A 17464-nucleotide genomic window follows, 5' to 3' on the forward strand; every position below is an offset into this window, starting at 1 on the left:
ACATCCCTACTTTCTATGGATCAAAACCTCAATATTATTATGGTGTAGTTAATACTTCATGTATCCTTAATCCCTAGGCTAATGAGGCACTAAGATGTTAGTAAAAAAAAAAACATATGCCAATGACGGGAAGTAACGGTATATGTATGTGTGTGTCTGTGTGTGTGTGTGTGTGCACTGTGCATGAGTGCACATCTAGGGGCGGTGTGTAGATTTGGTCTCCCTGATGTTGACTCCTTAGCCACAGCCTTGGGTTGTTTAATACTGGACAAGTGTTTCATAACGCCCGTTGTGTGGGCCCGGTTTCGGGGCCGGTGCGTGGGCCGGTGTGTGGGCTGGTGTGTCTGAATGTCCCGGGCTGAATTTGTGTCCCAGTCCGCCACTGCCTCTATCTGTCTCTCTACCTGGACCTCTACCTGGGCCTACCTGTCCCTCTACCTGGGCCTCTACCTGTCCCTCTGCCCCTCTTCCTGTCTCTCTACCTGGGCATCTACCTGTCCCTCTACACCTGCCCCTCTTCCTGTCTCTCTACCTGTCCCCTCTACCTGGGCCCCTCTCTACCTGTCTCTCTATCTGTCTCTCTACCTGTCCCTCTACCTGGGCCCCTCTACCCGGCCCTCACACAGTCACACTACCGGGCGGAGAGGAGAATAACCGCGGCGCGGGACAGAGTATAGTAGTGTAATAGCTGGACGATAGGCAGGCTGCCAAATTGCTTTCCAATGGGGGAGGATGGCTTGGCAGGCAGCATGTTGCGCCCGGCTGCCTTGGTCATAATTAATTGTCCACGTCGTTACTGTACATTATCAATGTGACTTATTAGCTGCTGTCGTAGCTATAGTCGATACGTATATGTATAGATTATTATGTGTACTGTCTGAGTAATGTTTAGTGCACGAGATGAACGCATTGTGTCCGTCCGGAAGAGAACACGGATGACGAGATGCAGAATGCCGACTCGCTGCAGGAACACGTCTCCCACTCGGACTTTTAATTCGAAGAGAAAATGTACCGTTTAAATAAATAAGCTTAGTTGGAATCCACATCGCTCCGCATTGAAGAAGGACAACCTGTCTGTCGGCACAGCAGCACCATTCCAAGAAGCAAAGCTTACCAGCTAGTTAACGCCGTTATCCATTTAGATCTCTGCTCCATTTAAACTTGAGCTAGCGGGCGAGCTAACGCAATTGGTTTGCTAGCTAACTGTAACGTTTGACTAGTTATGGGTTAATTATTTGCATCGGTTTTGGGTCAGTTACTGGTGGAGTAAGATGACTTTTAAAACATAATGGCGCATGTTTTAGTGAGAAAAAGTTAACCTGGCCGTTAGCTTGTTAGCCCTTTGAGCACTGTGACTGTCAGGGGACGCTTGGTCCTTTCGGGTGTTGTCTGCCTCCTCGGTTCAGTGAAGCATTTCTCATGGATCGTGGACGAAGCCTGGAAGAAAGACTGTTTTATATCCTTTCCCATATGTGGGCCAAGAAGACTACGGACCGTTTAGAAGTATAGCTCACATCGGGATCTCCCCCACTATAATAATAACACCATCGTGATGATGGGTTCACTGAAAGCTCTCCAGGAGTGGTGTCGGATACAGTGCGAAGATTACAACGATGTGGACATAAAGAACATGTCGACGTCCTTTCGAGACGGATTGGCTTTTTGTGCCATAATACACCGTCACAGACCCGATTTGATGTAAGTAACTACTAAGACCACGATTGACAACAGAATGACGATTTCAACGAATCATCGGTGTAAAAAGAATTGGGAGTGCTTGCTCATAAAAGATTGAGGAACTGTGATTTGACATGTGTACATCATTTCAGTTCCACTAGTACAGAGTCGTTATAGGCAAGGCAACCAAAGTAACCCCACCACCACGGCTCCGTAAAGAGTCACTTTGAACTTGGATTCTGGTTTGAATTATTACCTATGATTAATAATCCTATCAGGACCGGACGAACACGGCCCCACAGGGTGGCAGTGCCGTGGGGTGTAGAGGCCTACTGTACTTGTTGAACTCATCTCGGCTCTAGATTAGTCCATGTCATGGATTGGAATCAACAACAGTGCTGCAATGTTTAGGATTATGTACTGTGACCCGAGCTTGAACCTTTTCTTAGAATGTTATCATTAAGGGGGAAACACACTGTCAAGTGTCAATATATTGTTATCAACACTGCTAATTTATAGGGAGGCTGCTTCATTAGTAGTCAAGCTTTCTATTTGTGATCACACGTTTATAGTGTTTTATATCTTTACCATCTCTGTTTGTCCAAACCAAGATAACATCATGCCACAGCGGAAACCATTGTTCTGCAGTATGTTATAACATTTCATTGTCCAATTACGATTTTATTAACACTAAAATGTGGGATCACAAAACCATGACCATAAAAACTAACCATGGTAATGTAGTCAACGATAAGCAAGGGCCTTCACATACCTGAGCTCAAACCCATATAGAAAGAACTCTAGCTCAAACACGTTTTAAAAAAAAAAGTGATTTATGTTGAATATCAGCCCATGTCTTACAGCAATACCAGAGTCTATACAATTTATCATGAACTATTTGGAACCGGTATCCTTCAACTTCAAGACTATAGACTGAAGCCACTCTGCAGGTAGAATCAGAGGCTACAGCAATTAATCAGAAACTTTGATCAAATGATTGTGAAACATAGTTGCACTTGCAGCATCTGTCCCACCGGAGTGCATTTATGGAGCACTCTTTAGAAATGTGATGATCAAGTGGCACTCATTTTGGAAGTATAAAGTAGGGCTGCTTGAAATGTTTACCGCCTAGACCCAAATCTGCTTCATTCGTTTCACCTTGCCTTCCTAGGACCCAGGCTAATTGAGATAGCACACTTCATGTCATTTGATAACATAAACCTTTATTTATCCCCCTGGGGGAAGACGTGTCATTGTTCAATACACAGCATTGGAGAGGGCAATAAGTAGAAAAATGTAGATAAATAATAATAATAATAATAATAATAAAGCTACATGCCCATGGCCCATATTGGTCCTGACCCATAGATTAGAAACACTGCTGTATGAGGATACATTTAGTGAGGTTTCCATTCATGCGGAAAATACCCTAGTACGTTTCCTACCTGACCTACACTTTGCTAGTAAAATAATCTAGTGGAATGTATCCCCATGCCCACATTACAGCAGTGGCATTCTGTTCAAGTGTATTATGAAACAAATGATAACCACCCAGTTGTTGAGCTCTGCCTGCCTATAACCTCTGTGGCACAGCACGCCTCCCTGCCCTGCCCTCATTGTAGCTACAACGGCCCCACCAACTCACTGTGATTCAGACGGACAGTCCGTCAGGCTAATCTGCAATCAAGGCCTCAGCCTGTCACACTGGATTTGTCTCTAAGGCTATGCCAAGCAATCCGAGCACATCACTGCATTGTGCAAAGCAACCACTGTTCTCGTTAAAATACATTGCATTTACTACTACACAGAACACCCCAGTGCAGCAACTCTTATGATGGAATCCTCTTTTGCTTAGAATTGGGACCCAGTTCTCTTTTGACGGATCAGTTGTATCCATTGTTTGGGTATCAAGACAAGAGCACTCACTAATAATTGTGTTATTACACAGTCATGACTTCTGGAATGGAAGGATGCATAGAAAGAGGGGGAGGAAGAGAAGGAGAGATACTAGGATGGAGATAAAGAGCCAACAGTGTCCTGTTTCTTCAGTGTGCATGGTGGAGTCAAGATCCCATGACTAATATCATCATCCTATATTCAGGCCATTTTCATACTTCATGTCAGCCTTTAGTTATCTCCATTCATTCCCATGCAAATATTTGTAGCATAACTCACTGTCACTTCTTGTTCCTGCTATTCAGTTCACCTTTTCAGGTCATTGAAAATGCTCACATTTTGTCTCATAGGCTGCTATTCACCTGAACTATTCTGGTCTTGCACTATTCTGTAAAAGCCCACCTTTTGACTTGTCATCACATGTCAAGTCACACTAAATCACTCTGTGCTGGAATGCATCAATTCCGGTATTGGATATGCGCTCGACTACAACCAAGCATCGGTATCGGACAATTTCCCAATACTAAAATCCCATACAAAGATCCCCATTTAATGTGTTAGAAAGCAAAAGAGCCACTTGATGTTATGCATTTTTGGCCCATAGGAGCATGTCAGATATTTTTACAAAGAAAGATGGATTAACGGGTCCAGTGTTGGTATTCTATTCAAATAGTATTCTTACTATATTTAAATGCCAAAATGCTAATAGTTAGCCTATATCACTGCAACCTGTATTAGAACCAAAACTGCGACAGATATAGAACCAACAATTGCTCCCACTTAGGGCTGGGTAATATTGTTTGAAAATGTTCAATACCGATACCTTGATTTAGATACAGGCATGTGTGGATTGTGTGGGCAGGCCTTCAGGCTCCAAGGGCAATAGCTGAAAAGCCAACGTGTACTAAAAGAGCTTTGTGTTGATTTGTCAATCAAGTCATGTTGGAACTGGCTGTGAAAATGGCACTTTCTTTTTGTTTTTCCAATACCCGATACCGCCGGTTAGTATTGATTTGATTCAATCGATACTTTGATTGTATTGATTTTCAGTACCAAGCTTTACCCTCAGTGCTGCTACAAAACTATTCCAGAGGCAACACAGGCCTATATCTCAGTCATTTTTGTAAGATGACCCCCCAAAACAAAGGCTTTTAATATTGTTTGGTAAAAGTAATGGATCGGATCAGTGCATGGTATCAAATGGTGGATGCTTCCAAGTGCAGGATACAGTAATTGGTATCGGCAGTGAAAAAGCGCTATCGGTGCATCATCCCTAGTCCTATTCATTCAGAGGCAAGAATAAACATTCTCCTCGCCATGATCCAACCATTGATGTAACCAGACCTGGCAGCAGCAGCAGTCTACACACACAGGTTCCCACCATGTTAGATACTAGACATGCACACACACTACACACACACACACACACCGTTTTTCTACAGTCCCCATAGCCAAAAATAAACCTGGGACTCAGCGAGACTCCGTGAGTCACAACGGATTAGTTTCGTACTTCACACACGCCAGTCCACTCCCTCATCCATGTTAAAGTCTCTCAGTTCAGTCATACTTGGGGCAGGGCGATGTACAGATACTACCATTCATCATATTAGCATATTATTGTTTTTTGGATGTTTTGTGAAACAATTTTGTTGTCTAAATAAATGTTAAAAAGGTAACGTTAAATATGAAGTCGTGTTTCTCATAAAATGAAATGCACATTCACTAAACATTAAGAGTTTGAATAGCCTATATGCTTATCAGCGAAAGTACTTGATGGGCTACATGACTTGCAATTAGGTCAGGGCACAAGATAAGATCAACACAAGATTACAGAACATTTCTCTTGGACATGATAAATACAGAACGCATAAAGCAACGTCTAAAGTGCAAGATTACATGTGCAAAGTTATTGTTATTGCATAGGGAACAAATGAGTTCTTAATCATATTGCACTTAAACCTGGATACTGGGGGAGCTCCAGTAGCTCACCACGTACCGCGAGTGCTATTTCAGCGCCGTGGACAACCGCGCTCGCGCGGATCTGGGGCTGAGCGCGTTCCAATCCCGGACGGCAGCCGTGCCTTTCCCAGAGTGTCTTTCCCCCCATCTGAACCCTTTCAGCCTGCTTCTGTCGGTCGAACTTGACCAAGTATGAATGCGAAGAAAAAGCGATAAACGCTAAAAAGAACCAGCTGACTGGTCAAAGTTTGAAAAAAAAAAAAAACTGGATACTGTAAATCTACGTCCTCAGGGTAGCGTCTCAAAGGGGGTCTAAACTGTCTAATATAGACTTCGTCTTGTGGAGGACTTGCTGGTCATCACAATACCTTCACAGTAGTACTCTGGTGGTTTTTATCTCTGATGTTCAGGTTACTGTAACAAGCAATCTTAGAAAAAGTAAGAACAGATCCAATAAATTACATCATTCATTCAACAATGTGACATACTTTCCCTGTCTATATTAAGCATTAAGCATTTCACTTCCTGAGGAAATACAAACGCTGCTGTTCCTTCTTACAGACTGCATCAGAATTAGCATAAAACATTGTCAATGATGAAGATATTTATATTGTTCTATAAAGTCGCTACTAGAACCTTTTGGTCTGAAATTACAAACCCGTCTAGCAGGCTAATGATAACTGAATCATCAGTGGATTTAATTTCCCGTCCTCATGCTGAACATAGTCATATTGATATTGTATACATCACCCAGCCCTAGTAAAAGAAAAAGGTCAAGTATCTTCCTAAGGGATGACTACAGTAGTTATTTCTACAGTATTAGGTGTTCTGATGTTGACAGTGGGCCTAGTTGTGTCATGATCTTGACATTAGTGCTGCTAAGCCATGTGCGTTTCTGGGCATGGGTGCTAGATTACGGAGAACAGAGCTCACTTTGTGTGGCTGTGTGTTTGTCAGATTTTCCTTCTTGAGAACCACATGGATCAAGCTCTTTACAAGGCTGTGGGGGGGGGGGGGGGGGGGTCCATTTTATCATGCACACACAATATTACCAAGAGACAAACATTTTCATGCCCACACATACTTCTACACACACTCGGCCACACTTTTGTCCAAAAACAGCTCACAAATCTACCAGTTTTACGGCCGGATGTTTCCTGGCGGGAGCCCGGGGTTTAGCTCCTTGCTCCAGGGCAAGCTACCTTGTAATTATCAGCCCATTCCAACTGGTTGCTTCAGAAGCTTCTGTCCTGTCATCTTGCAGTTTTCCCACGAAGTCCTGTTAAAATGTGTGCTATATGGGACCATTGTCTGTTCTATAGTGGCCTATGTAGGTGGCCCTCCTACTGACGCCATCTGTCATACTGTTTAGCCCCTTATAGTTTTCTGCTGGGCCATAGGTGGAAAGAGTTCAGCAGGCTAACTGTTTCTCCTGCCCTGGCACAGGAAAAACATTTAGCCCGCTGACCTCTTTTCACTTATGAAGTCTGGAGATGGGGATGGCAATGTGAGACTAGGCCTAAATAAGCAGTACTAACCTATTTCCACACGACTTGGAACCAATGGGTTCTTTTTTCAGAATAAATAAATAAAAGCAGATCCTGCTGCTCTGTTGATAACCACTTGTTCTACATTATATATTTACAGTAAAGCCTAGAACTAACTTAAGGCTACCAGGCCTACCTCATAATTTGCATCAAGTTTGAATGATTTTCCTTGTGTGTTCTGTTATTCCAGAGACTTCGACTCGCTGTCTAAAGAGAATGTCTACGAGAACAACAGACTGGTGAGTGAGTCAGTTTCGCAACTTGTTGTTTTGAGTTGTGAGCAGTCCTATGTGCGAGTCTCGCCGGCTTTTCCCTCCGTCGTCCTCAGTGGGATGGTGTTGGCTTGCTTGTGTAGCCCGTTACTGACGTATCACTTACCCTCAGGCGTTATATCTATTACAGCACTAGTTTCCTCAGTAATAACAAGGCATTGCACAGAATGTTTGTGTAGTTCTCTTGTCTTCCAGCATGGCTGCCTGTAGTATAAGGACTGTTTTGTACATGCCAATGGAAGAGACAACAGTTGCTATGTGTCACTGTTGACATAATGAGAAATGTATCAACAGAAACATAGTCAGTGATTTGGCGTCTTTATTTACTGGATCTCTTGTAAACAAGGCACAGTAGAACAGTAATATCAGGCTTTTCCAGTGTTTTACCTACTCTACCACTGCATAGAAACTAAGCATTTTCTTTTGAAATTGGTTCCCAATGGTTAAAGGCAGCCGTAAGAAAGAGAACTACACTGTGGTGTGCGCGCGCGTGGGTGTGGTGTGTGAGTGTGAGTGTGTGTGCAGTGTTACAGTACTCCATCCTGCTGTAGCCTTGGATAACAGGGAGGGAGGGAAAGTGAACATCTGAGGTCACAAAATAAATAACGGGACATGAATTGGAAAAGGCCAAAGGACGGAGAATACTAAACTTAGAAGGTTTGCGTTTTCAGCGGTACGTTCTGGAAGAAATTAACAGCAACTAGACGTTTTCACCCTTTATGGTCAAAGAGACCTCATGCTCGTCGGCCCACTCCGTTTATTCTGTGAGGTGGCAACGGATGACTGAGAGGCGAAGCAGGAGTCTGAGATCAGCCTTGGCAGCCTTGGCAGCTCTGTGGACTTGGCGCTGCTGTGATGGCTGCCTTTCTGATCGCTCCGACGAGACTGTGCTTTATTTTGTTTGTCTAGCACAGTCTCTGGAGCGTAACAGTAAGAAGCATTTTGTATGAAAGTATTCTGTACTTCTGTATGACAACTATTAAAGAACTTGAACTTGCTACTGTTTACCTTCTTCTCATCTGAGAGCTTTCAGGGGTGAAGTGAAGCAGCTAGCAGCAGTAGAGACGAGCTCTCGGCTTCCTGGCTGCGGTTCCGAGCGAGAGGTTCACTGTAACCCCACACCAGGGCGGTTAATCCATGACCCAAAACATGTTGGGCCACATGTAAATCTGCTGAGCTGAATTTTATAATTGAAGAGATTAGATTTGGTCATTTTGATCACTGTTGTTTTGATCTCTCTCTCTCTCTGGCTTTACTTGTCTAATTCTCCCGATAGCTAAAAACCTGATGTGGTGTGTATATTACATATCTATTGACTATTGTGTTAATTTATAGTCATGCTTTTATCAGCTCTTGGACTGGGGTACTACTCAAATCCTGCCCTCTTTTCTTGATCGTCCAATCACAACTGTTGCTTCCCTCTGACAAACTCAGTTGTGATTGGAGGATCACAAAAAGGGTCTCTTTTCGCCTAGAATTACAGTTTAGGCGAATCACTTTCAGTTAGGTTTCAAAATGTTGATTTCTAAAAGGAAGGTATGCTGCAATATGTTGCAATGTCTGATAGAGGCTTCATCTGCAAAACAGTGATTTATAAGCAGGATGTTATTATGAATGTGGACTCACTCCACATTTTCTGTTTTAGTTTTGTTTTTATATTTAGCCTCGCTGGATTACCTCAGTGTTGTACGCCTGCCAAGCAACTGTATTCCTGTTGCTGTTGTTGTGTTTGTTATGTAACCCAAACCACTCTGGGCCAGACTCATTTCCTTAGAGGGTTTTTTCATTAGACTGATGGTTATCCTCAAAAGACCAGACATTTCATTATGGACGGACATCATTCATCTTTTGTGAGGACAGTTTTATTTTGGGTATCATGTATCAGCCGATGAGTGGGCTAAGGCGGGTATTCGTTCACACACACACACACACACACACACACACACACACACACACACACACACACACACACACACACACACACACACACACACACACACACACACACACACACACACACACACACACACACACACACACACACACACACACACACACACACACACACACACACACACACACACACACACACACACACACACACACACACACACACACACACACACACACACACACACATTGTTGTTTCTCACCCAACTATCTTTTCTTCTTCCCTTTCTTCTTTCCCTCCCTCCCTCCATCCCTCCCTCCAAGGCATTTGAGGTGGCAGAGGCGGAGCTGGGGATTCCAGCTCTGTTGGACCCAGAGGACATGGTGTCCATGAAAGTGCCCGACAGACTCAGCATAATCACCTACGTCTCCCAGTACTACAACTTCTTCACCAACAAGTCTCAAGGTGGGAACACCGCTGTCGCACTACTGGCCCGTGGGGTGGTAGTAGTCCTCTGGCCCGTGGGGTGGTAGTAGTCCTCTGGCCCGTGGGGTGGTAGTAGTCCTCTGGCCCGTGGGGTGGTAGTAGTCCTCTGGCCCGTGGGGTGGTAGTAGTCCTGTGGGGTGGTAGTAGTCCTCTGGCCCGTGGGGTGGTAGTAGTCCTCTGGCCCGTGGGGTGGTAGTAGTCCTGTGGGGTGGTGTTACGACCCTGGCTCATGGGCACGCAACCTATGTGCAAACCAACACCAAAACCACGTGCTCTAACTCAAAGTGCTACTATATCAAGGAACTATTAATGTAAATGTAAACTAATGTACTAATGTAAACCCAACGGACAAGGACTGGAAGAACCTGACAGCTCTTTCTCTAAGCACAGACACTGCATGTGTGTTACTAGCGCTGGCTTTAAAGCTCCCAGCAGGTAACCAATCAGCACTAATTGGCTAATTGGCAGCCCTCACCTGCATGCCCCGTGACACAGGAGTGATCAGGCCTGCCTGCACCGTGACACAGGAGTGATCAGGCTCCTGGTACATAACACCTCCCCCACCAAACTGGTTGCCCCAGAGGCAACCACCACACAACAACCCATAAACAAAACAAAAAAAACAACTGTGACCCATTAGTTGTCAGGGCCACCACCACAACAGTGATAGCGGGTCGGCCCCTGTCGAACACGACCACCAACCGTGTTGTATGCTCCCTTTCAACAGGCCCCTGGCCTCCACCGATACCGACCTGTCAAAAATAGACTGCAAACCAAAATCAACCTGAGAACTGCGCTCAACAGAACAGAACACAGCAAAACAAAAACCATAGATCACTGATACCACCACCGCGCCCATATCCATCCCACCTGGCACTGGCAGTCCAGGATACTGCAAACCGTGAACATCCAGAGTAGGATGTACCGCCTCAGGTACAGCCCCACCGTACCTGGAACATGGCAGTACGACAGTCACAAAAACGTCTGGAACACCATCTAAAATGGCGTCACCCAAAATAACATTGTCCTGATCAAAATCAAAATGGCTGCCACTCAACAGACCAGGTCGCGAAGGCGGCTCCTGCTCCACAGGACACAGGTAACTAGGTTGACCATCACACCTAGTGCATGGCAGAGAATCAGTGTGGACATGTGGATCAATGTCAGAATCATCAACTGACATACTGGGACCATCCCTGCCCACAAGTGAAACATTAGGGACGATAGAGCTACTGTGGGAAGGCTGGCAGCCTAAGTCAGTCTTAGTAGCCTCTCCAACCAGAACGGTGTCACATGAAACAACAGCACCTCTCATAGCATCCTTCCCACACTCCTCCTCCAATTCGTTCGTGGCCTCAGCCACCATACAGGCTGGGAAGACCCTGAGACACTGCGCTGCCATACCATCTCCTGCCACATGCTTCTCCGGCACGCATGTCAACTCTGGTTTCACCACCGGGCCTAACACAAAACCACAATCAAGAGAATCATTATGCAGAGGTAGATCCACAGTGTGCTTTCCAAAATTCTCAACAGGTACACATTTTAATTCAACAAAGAATGTGTCACTAAGTGTAATGTCCCAAGTCGAAGTATCAACAACATCACTTTTGTCCTTTGACATTTCCCGAGCCACAGCACACACAGGAAACACTCCTGGATGTTTCTGTGCCAGCTCATTAGGGACCTCAGAAACCACAGGAATGGGAGTTACAACCGGAGTAGCCAACACTTTGTCACCAGCCAAATCATTCCCTAGAATGAAGGACACCCCCTTTATGGGAATGTGAGAACATACCCCCACAACAACATTGCCTGATACTAAGGGAGAATTGAGCGTGACCTCATGCAAAGGTGCATCCACAAATCCACCCCCAAAGCCCCGAACAACGACACCGGAATGCAAAGAAGAGTTTTCTGAAAACGGCAAAACCCCCTCCAGAATGAGGGACTGAAAAGCACCGGTATCTCTCCAAATTGTTATAGCCTGTTTGGACTCTAGTGCATTAGTCAGGGAAACAAATCCATTCATCATAAACCTTGAGGAACCCTCGAGCTCTTTGTCCACACGTTTGATACTTTCCCCATCCCCATCTAACGTTGGCATAGGCGTTCTGCATATGGTTTCTACCAGAGCCACGGTTCTGACATTTTTCTGCTCAAGCACCGGGCACCCAGCAACGATATGACCAGGTTCTTTACAGTAGAAACAGATAATCCCTTCTGGGAATGCACCAGCAGAACCACCCCGCCTAGGAGGTGAAGTTAACTGACCAGCAGACACAGGTTTTGGGAAACGGCCCCCCTGAACAGGACGCCTATCCCCGGACTCAACACGGTAGTCCTCCAAAAACACGGACTTGTGTGTCAACACAAACTCATCAGCGAAGACAGCGGCGTCGCCTATCTTCGATACCTTACGCTCATTTAGATGTGTGGAAACGGTATCAGGAACACATCTTTTAAATTCCTCTAGGAGAATCACTTGCCTAAGCTGCTCTCTTGACTCTGCCTTCTGAGAAGTGCACCACCTGTCAAACAGGTTCTCCTTCTCCCTTCCAAATTCAACATAAGACTGCCCCTCCGACCTGCGATAACCTCTAAAACGCTGACGATAGGCCTCGGGGACCAACTCATAAGCCCTCAAAATGGAAGCTTTAACCAGCTCATAATCAGCGCTTTGTTCAAGGGACAGAGCAGTGTAGGCTTCTTGTGCCCTACCAACTAAAACACATTGCAGCAGCAGTGTCCAGGCGGAATCAGGCCACTTCAATGTGGTTGCCACCCGTTCAAAAAGGGGAAAATATCTTTCCACGTCTTTCTCAAAAAATGGTGGCACCATCCTAATATTCCTGCCTACATCAAACCCTGAACGTGACTCTGGATGCAGAGCACCCGCCTGCAAGGCAGCATGCTTATATTCAAGCTCCTTCTGTGCACGCTCGTGCTCCAACAACAGATGTTTCTCCTTAAACTCACGCTCCTCACGCCTCTCTCTCTCCTTAAGCTCACGCTCCTCTCTCCTCTCCTCACGCTCTCGCTCTAGCTGCCTTTCCTTAAACTCCAACTCCCTTATCCTCCACTCACCCTCTACACCAGGTAATAGCGGAGACGCGCCAGACGAAGGAGGCTCCTCCACCCTCTCCTCAAGCACCTGCTCCCTAACGAGTAACACCCTTAACGCACTCAAGGCAGACGGCTTCAAACGTTTCTCCCCTGCAGAAAGCTCCACCCTGTAGTGTACAGCAAGTTCTAGCAGTTCTTTGGAAAACTTCTCTAACAAGTCATGAGACGGGCGATCAACAAAGTCCCTGATGGAAGCCATTGTCACTGAACCAGCCACCCCAAGCTACACACCCTACCTCACAGTCACAAAGAACCACTAACGAACCACGAAGACCCCCCCAACGAACCACTGAAGAACCACGAAGAACCACTGAAGAACCATGAAGAACCACTGAAGAATGCTAAATGCCAATAATAACAACCAGAAGGGAACGCGGTGGAAATGTGAGCTCTACGGAGCGCACCTTTCTAGGTTGCAAAAGAAAAAAAAAAGAAAAATAAAAATAAAACACACCCACCCTAAATAGACGTGTCGGGTGTTAGGTGCTACCAGGTATGCTCACCAAACACTCAAACAAACAAAATAAATCCAACAAACAATCCCAAACAGGTGCGCCTTCTAACCTGATGCGACTACATATGCTTCTACGTCTAAACTGCAGTCAAAACCGGCCCACCACATGTCTACCCTAAGAAACACTAAATCAAGCCCTACCACACTACCTGTGTTTTCTGGCCGCCCTAATCTACCTACCCTTAAACTAATGCCCTGTAGACCTAACCATCTTCAACCACACCTGCTACCAGTCAAAGATCATACTTGACCATCCACCCGTCCAGTACATGATACGGTACCAGACAAGCAGATGGTGCTAATCCCTTCTCTGACTGCCCCAGGAGTACGTGGTGCACAGGACGCTAACCAACAACCAGAAAATAATGTCCCTATCTACATGTGGTGCCCACTAAACTATATATTTTAACAGCATAAGTAGTCACATCAAATTACAAACAAATACGGCATACTCACCTGTTTGATGAAATGGCTCAAGCCCCCACGCTACACCATATGTAACGAACACCACCCAAACCATAATACCATGACACCCCGTGTAACACAAAAAAAAAAACACCAAACAAATTTCTAGGGGTAAAGATCCCGGGCGAGCGCCCAACTGTTACGACCCTGGCTCATGGGCACGCAACCTATGTGCAAACCAACACCAAAACCCCGTGCTCTAACTCAAAGTGCTACTATATCAAGGAACTATTAATGTAAATGTAAACTAATGTACTAATGTAAACCCAACGGACAAGGACTGGAAGAACCTGACAGCTCTTTCTCTAAGCACAGACACTGCATGCGTGTTACTAGCGCTGGCTTTAAAGCTCCCAGCAGGTAACCAATCAGCACTAATTGGCTAATTGGCAGCCCTCACCTGCATGCCCCGTGACACAGGAGTGATCAGGCCTGCCTGCACCGTGACACAGGAGTGATCAGGCTCCTGGTACATAACAGGTGGTAGTAGTCCTCTGGTCTGTGGGGTGGTAGTAGTCCTCTGGCCCGTGGGGTGGTAGTAGTCCTCTGGCCCGTGGGGTGGTAGTAGTCCTGTGGGGTGGTAGTAGTCCTCTGGCCCGTGGGGTGGTAGTAGTCCTCTGGCCTGTGGGGTGGTAGTAGTCCTGTGGGGTGGTAGTAGTCCTCTGGCCTGTGGGGTGGTAGTAGTCCTGTGGGGTGGTAGTAGTCCTGTGGGGTGGTAGTAGTCCTGTGGGGTGGTAGTAGTCCTGTGGGGTGGTAGTAGTCCTGTGGCCTGTGGGGTGGTAGTAGTCCTCTGTGGGGTGGTAGTAGTCCTCTGTGGGGTGGTAGTAGTCCTCTGTGGGGTGGTAGTAGTCTTGTGGGGTGGTAGTAGTCCTCTGGCCCGTGGGGTGGTAGTAGTCCTCTGTGGGGTGGTAGTAGTCCTCTGTGGGGTGGTAGTAGTCCTCTGGCCCGTGGGGTGGTAGTAGTCCTCTGTGGGGTGGTAGTAGTCCTCTGGCCCGTGGGGTGGTAGTAGTCCTGTGGGGTGGTAGTAGTCCTCTGGCCTGTGGGGTGGTAGTAGTCCTCTGGATCAGTGGTTCCCAAAGTCGGGGTCGCGACCCAAAGGTGGGCCGCGAGCAGCCACGGGTGGGCCGCGAGATGATTTCCAAAAATTATTTTTTTTATTTTTATTTTTTCAGGCCACTGAACTTAGAAGCAGGCCAGGACAGTGTTTCTAGTTTTATTCTAAAATTCTATTCTATTCTATTGTATTCTAAAATGTGACTATATGGTTTTATATTAACTTAATAAATAAACAAAAACGGAAAATCTACTTATTTCAATGAACATTTCAAACTAAATAACAGATTATGCACATAAAACGCTGAAAACAACCGAAGCAACAATAGTATTTTAATGAGGCTATTATTATTATCATTATTATTTTGCAACAAGTTAGCCCTCTCATAAATAGCACATATAAATGAATAACTAACTTGAACTAACTTAATAGGATTGAAGTGATATTTGGCATAAAAAATCGGCTGCCTGGCAAAAAAAAAAAGAAAAAAAAAGCCTGATGATGTGCATTGGGCCGCGGCTCTCTGACGCCTTATTTTCTGGGTCCCGGCCTGAAAAGTGTGGGAACCCCTGCTCTAGATCACAGTGCTTATATCAGTCAAGGACCCACCAATTGAGATGGTCCTTCTTTCCCTTTGCTGTGGGACCTTTTCTTTGAGGCACACGATGGTGGTGTTAGGTTTTACGATGCGACCACGGGAACACCACTCAGCAGGCCAAGAAACCCTGATTGCGACTAGTCGCAGAGACCGGATTTCCTTTTAAAGCATTTGATTTATTGGTAGCTGTTGGGATGTAAAGAGAATTTCACCAAATATCACCAAAGATGGTTCTAAAAATGTGCCTACCTCTAGCTTCGATGCTATTCTGCAGTATTTGAATTTACAAGTTGCAACACCTGCCAAACATCTTTAATGTGTTGTGGTTTTAATCTTTACAACTACTATCTCTGTTTGCTGCCTTGACCCCTCTTGAGTCTCGCCATTCAATAACTCACCATTCAAAAGAAATGGCATGGAAGAAATATGAATGTAGTCAATGACAGGGAGGATAGTAATAGTAATTGGGATCACTTGTAGCATTCATTCAATTATCAGAAAACGGGAGCATTAATGGAAAATAAATGTCCCCCATGGCACGCCAGACTGACTGCTGCTGTGGGCTATACATTGCAATTCATGGTCACTCACTCACTCATACATGGACATTTTGTAGGATGTTTTGCAGGACACATGCACCGGTCATGTAGGTGAAACACAAAAGCCTACACATAGTTATCATTCACTGCCCTGTGTCAATACAAATGTATTAAAATATGTATGTAAAGTAGCCAAAATTATAGTGTACATATTTTCTCCAGTAGGAAATCCCCCTTCCATGAAGAGGCCGAGTGGTACAGGCCACAATGAGCCAGCCCAGAAGAGGCCTGCCACCCCTCTGGAAGATAAAGTGGTAGAGCCCGAGGTAAGAACCTTGACGTCACGACTTGGTTATCAGTTGAGGTCATGGAGATATACAAGGACTGTAGTCGCATGCATAATACTGATAACAATGTCTAAGCCCTGTGTAGTAGTGAATAGAAAGGGGAAAAAACAAGCCACAACATTAATGTTTTTAAAATGCATGGTGCATGGTAACTCCTTACTGCATGTTTAACTAATTAACTGCATTTTTCAGGTAATGTGTTTAGGCTTTCTCAGTCATTTATTTGATCCGGGACGGTTGTGTGTAGTTTCAAGTCAAGTTTGCATGGGTGGTGTTTATTCCCTTCAGACATCGTAGTTTCTTTAGTATTTTCCAGTTGTAGTCTAGGTGCAGACAGATAGGGCAGAAGATGAGTGTCTCAAGGCTTGAATTATATTAGTTGTCCATTATCTTTTTGCATGTGCTGTTTGCAGGGCTTAGAAAATGGGTATAGATTTACCAGACCTTTACGTCACAGAATCCTCCTTGTGCCTAAAGGCTTTTGATTATAACGACAGTATTGTGCCTGTATCATATGATGGTACAGTATGTCATGTCTATGACGGTCTGGTGAGGTTATTATTGTGCAGGACAGTACAGCATGAGTTGAGGCAAAGTAACAGACCGACAGAGTCTATAAAGATAGTCTTTGTATCCTCTCTCTTTCGCATGCCCTTCTACAACTTCTCTTCACCCCCATATGGACCTCCTACACCTTCACTCCCATCCCCCTCTTCAGATGGAAATCCATTCCTCTCCCTCTTCTTCTTCCTCCTCACCTCTGATCTCCCCACCACCACTCTCTGGTCCTGAGCCTAGGCAGTAGGATGGGGGGTGGTATAAGGGGTTCTAAGCAAAAAAATATAAAAAAATAAAAGACGGGTTAGGTCTTTTTTATTTTAGTCTTCTTAATCTTTTAACCTTCTTTTGTACATAAAACGAAAAACTAACAATTGTTTTCATATTTTGCTAACATCATGTGCCAAGTTTGGGAATATCCTGCTGCTACCCCACTCCCACCCCCGTTTTCTTCTTCTTTTACTAAAATAAAAGTCCCAAACCCCTGCTACAGTATGTGCACAATAATGACTAATCCAGCTGTTAACCTTTATCT

General features: G+C 45.1%; 1 protein-coding gene across 3 annotated transcripts in view; it reads left to right on the top strand.

Moving 5' to 3' along the window:
• The first annotated feature begins 974 nt into the window (after positions 1-974).
• Positions 975-17464, top strand: part of micall1a (MICAL-like 1a) — a 43584-nt gene continuing 27094 nt past the window's right edge. For 2 of the 3 annotated variants that reach the window (XM_084319512.1, XM_084319514.1), the window contains exons 1-4: positions 975-1698; positions 7270-7318; positions 9566-9707; positions 16247-16350. In XM_084319512.1, coding sequence (XP_084175638.1) covers positions 1553-1698; positions 7270-7318; positions 9566-9707; positions 16247-16350 — 441 coding nt within the window. In that variant the 5' untranslated portion in view covers positions 975-1552. The remainder of the gene's footprint in view (positions 1699-7269; positions 7319-9565; positions 9708-16246; positions 16351-17464) is intronic. The other variant, XM_084319513.1, reaches the window with a different exon arrangement.

The sequence above is a fragment of the Notolepis coatsorum genome, assembly GCF_963971535.1.
Source record: "Notolepis coatsorum genome assembly, chromosome: 7".
Classification (NCBI taxonomy): Eukaryota; Metazoa; Chordata; class Actinopteri; order Aulopiformes; family Paralepididae; genus Notolepis; species Notolepis coatsorum.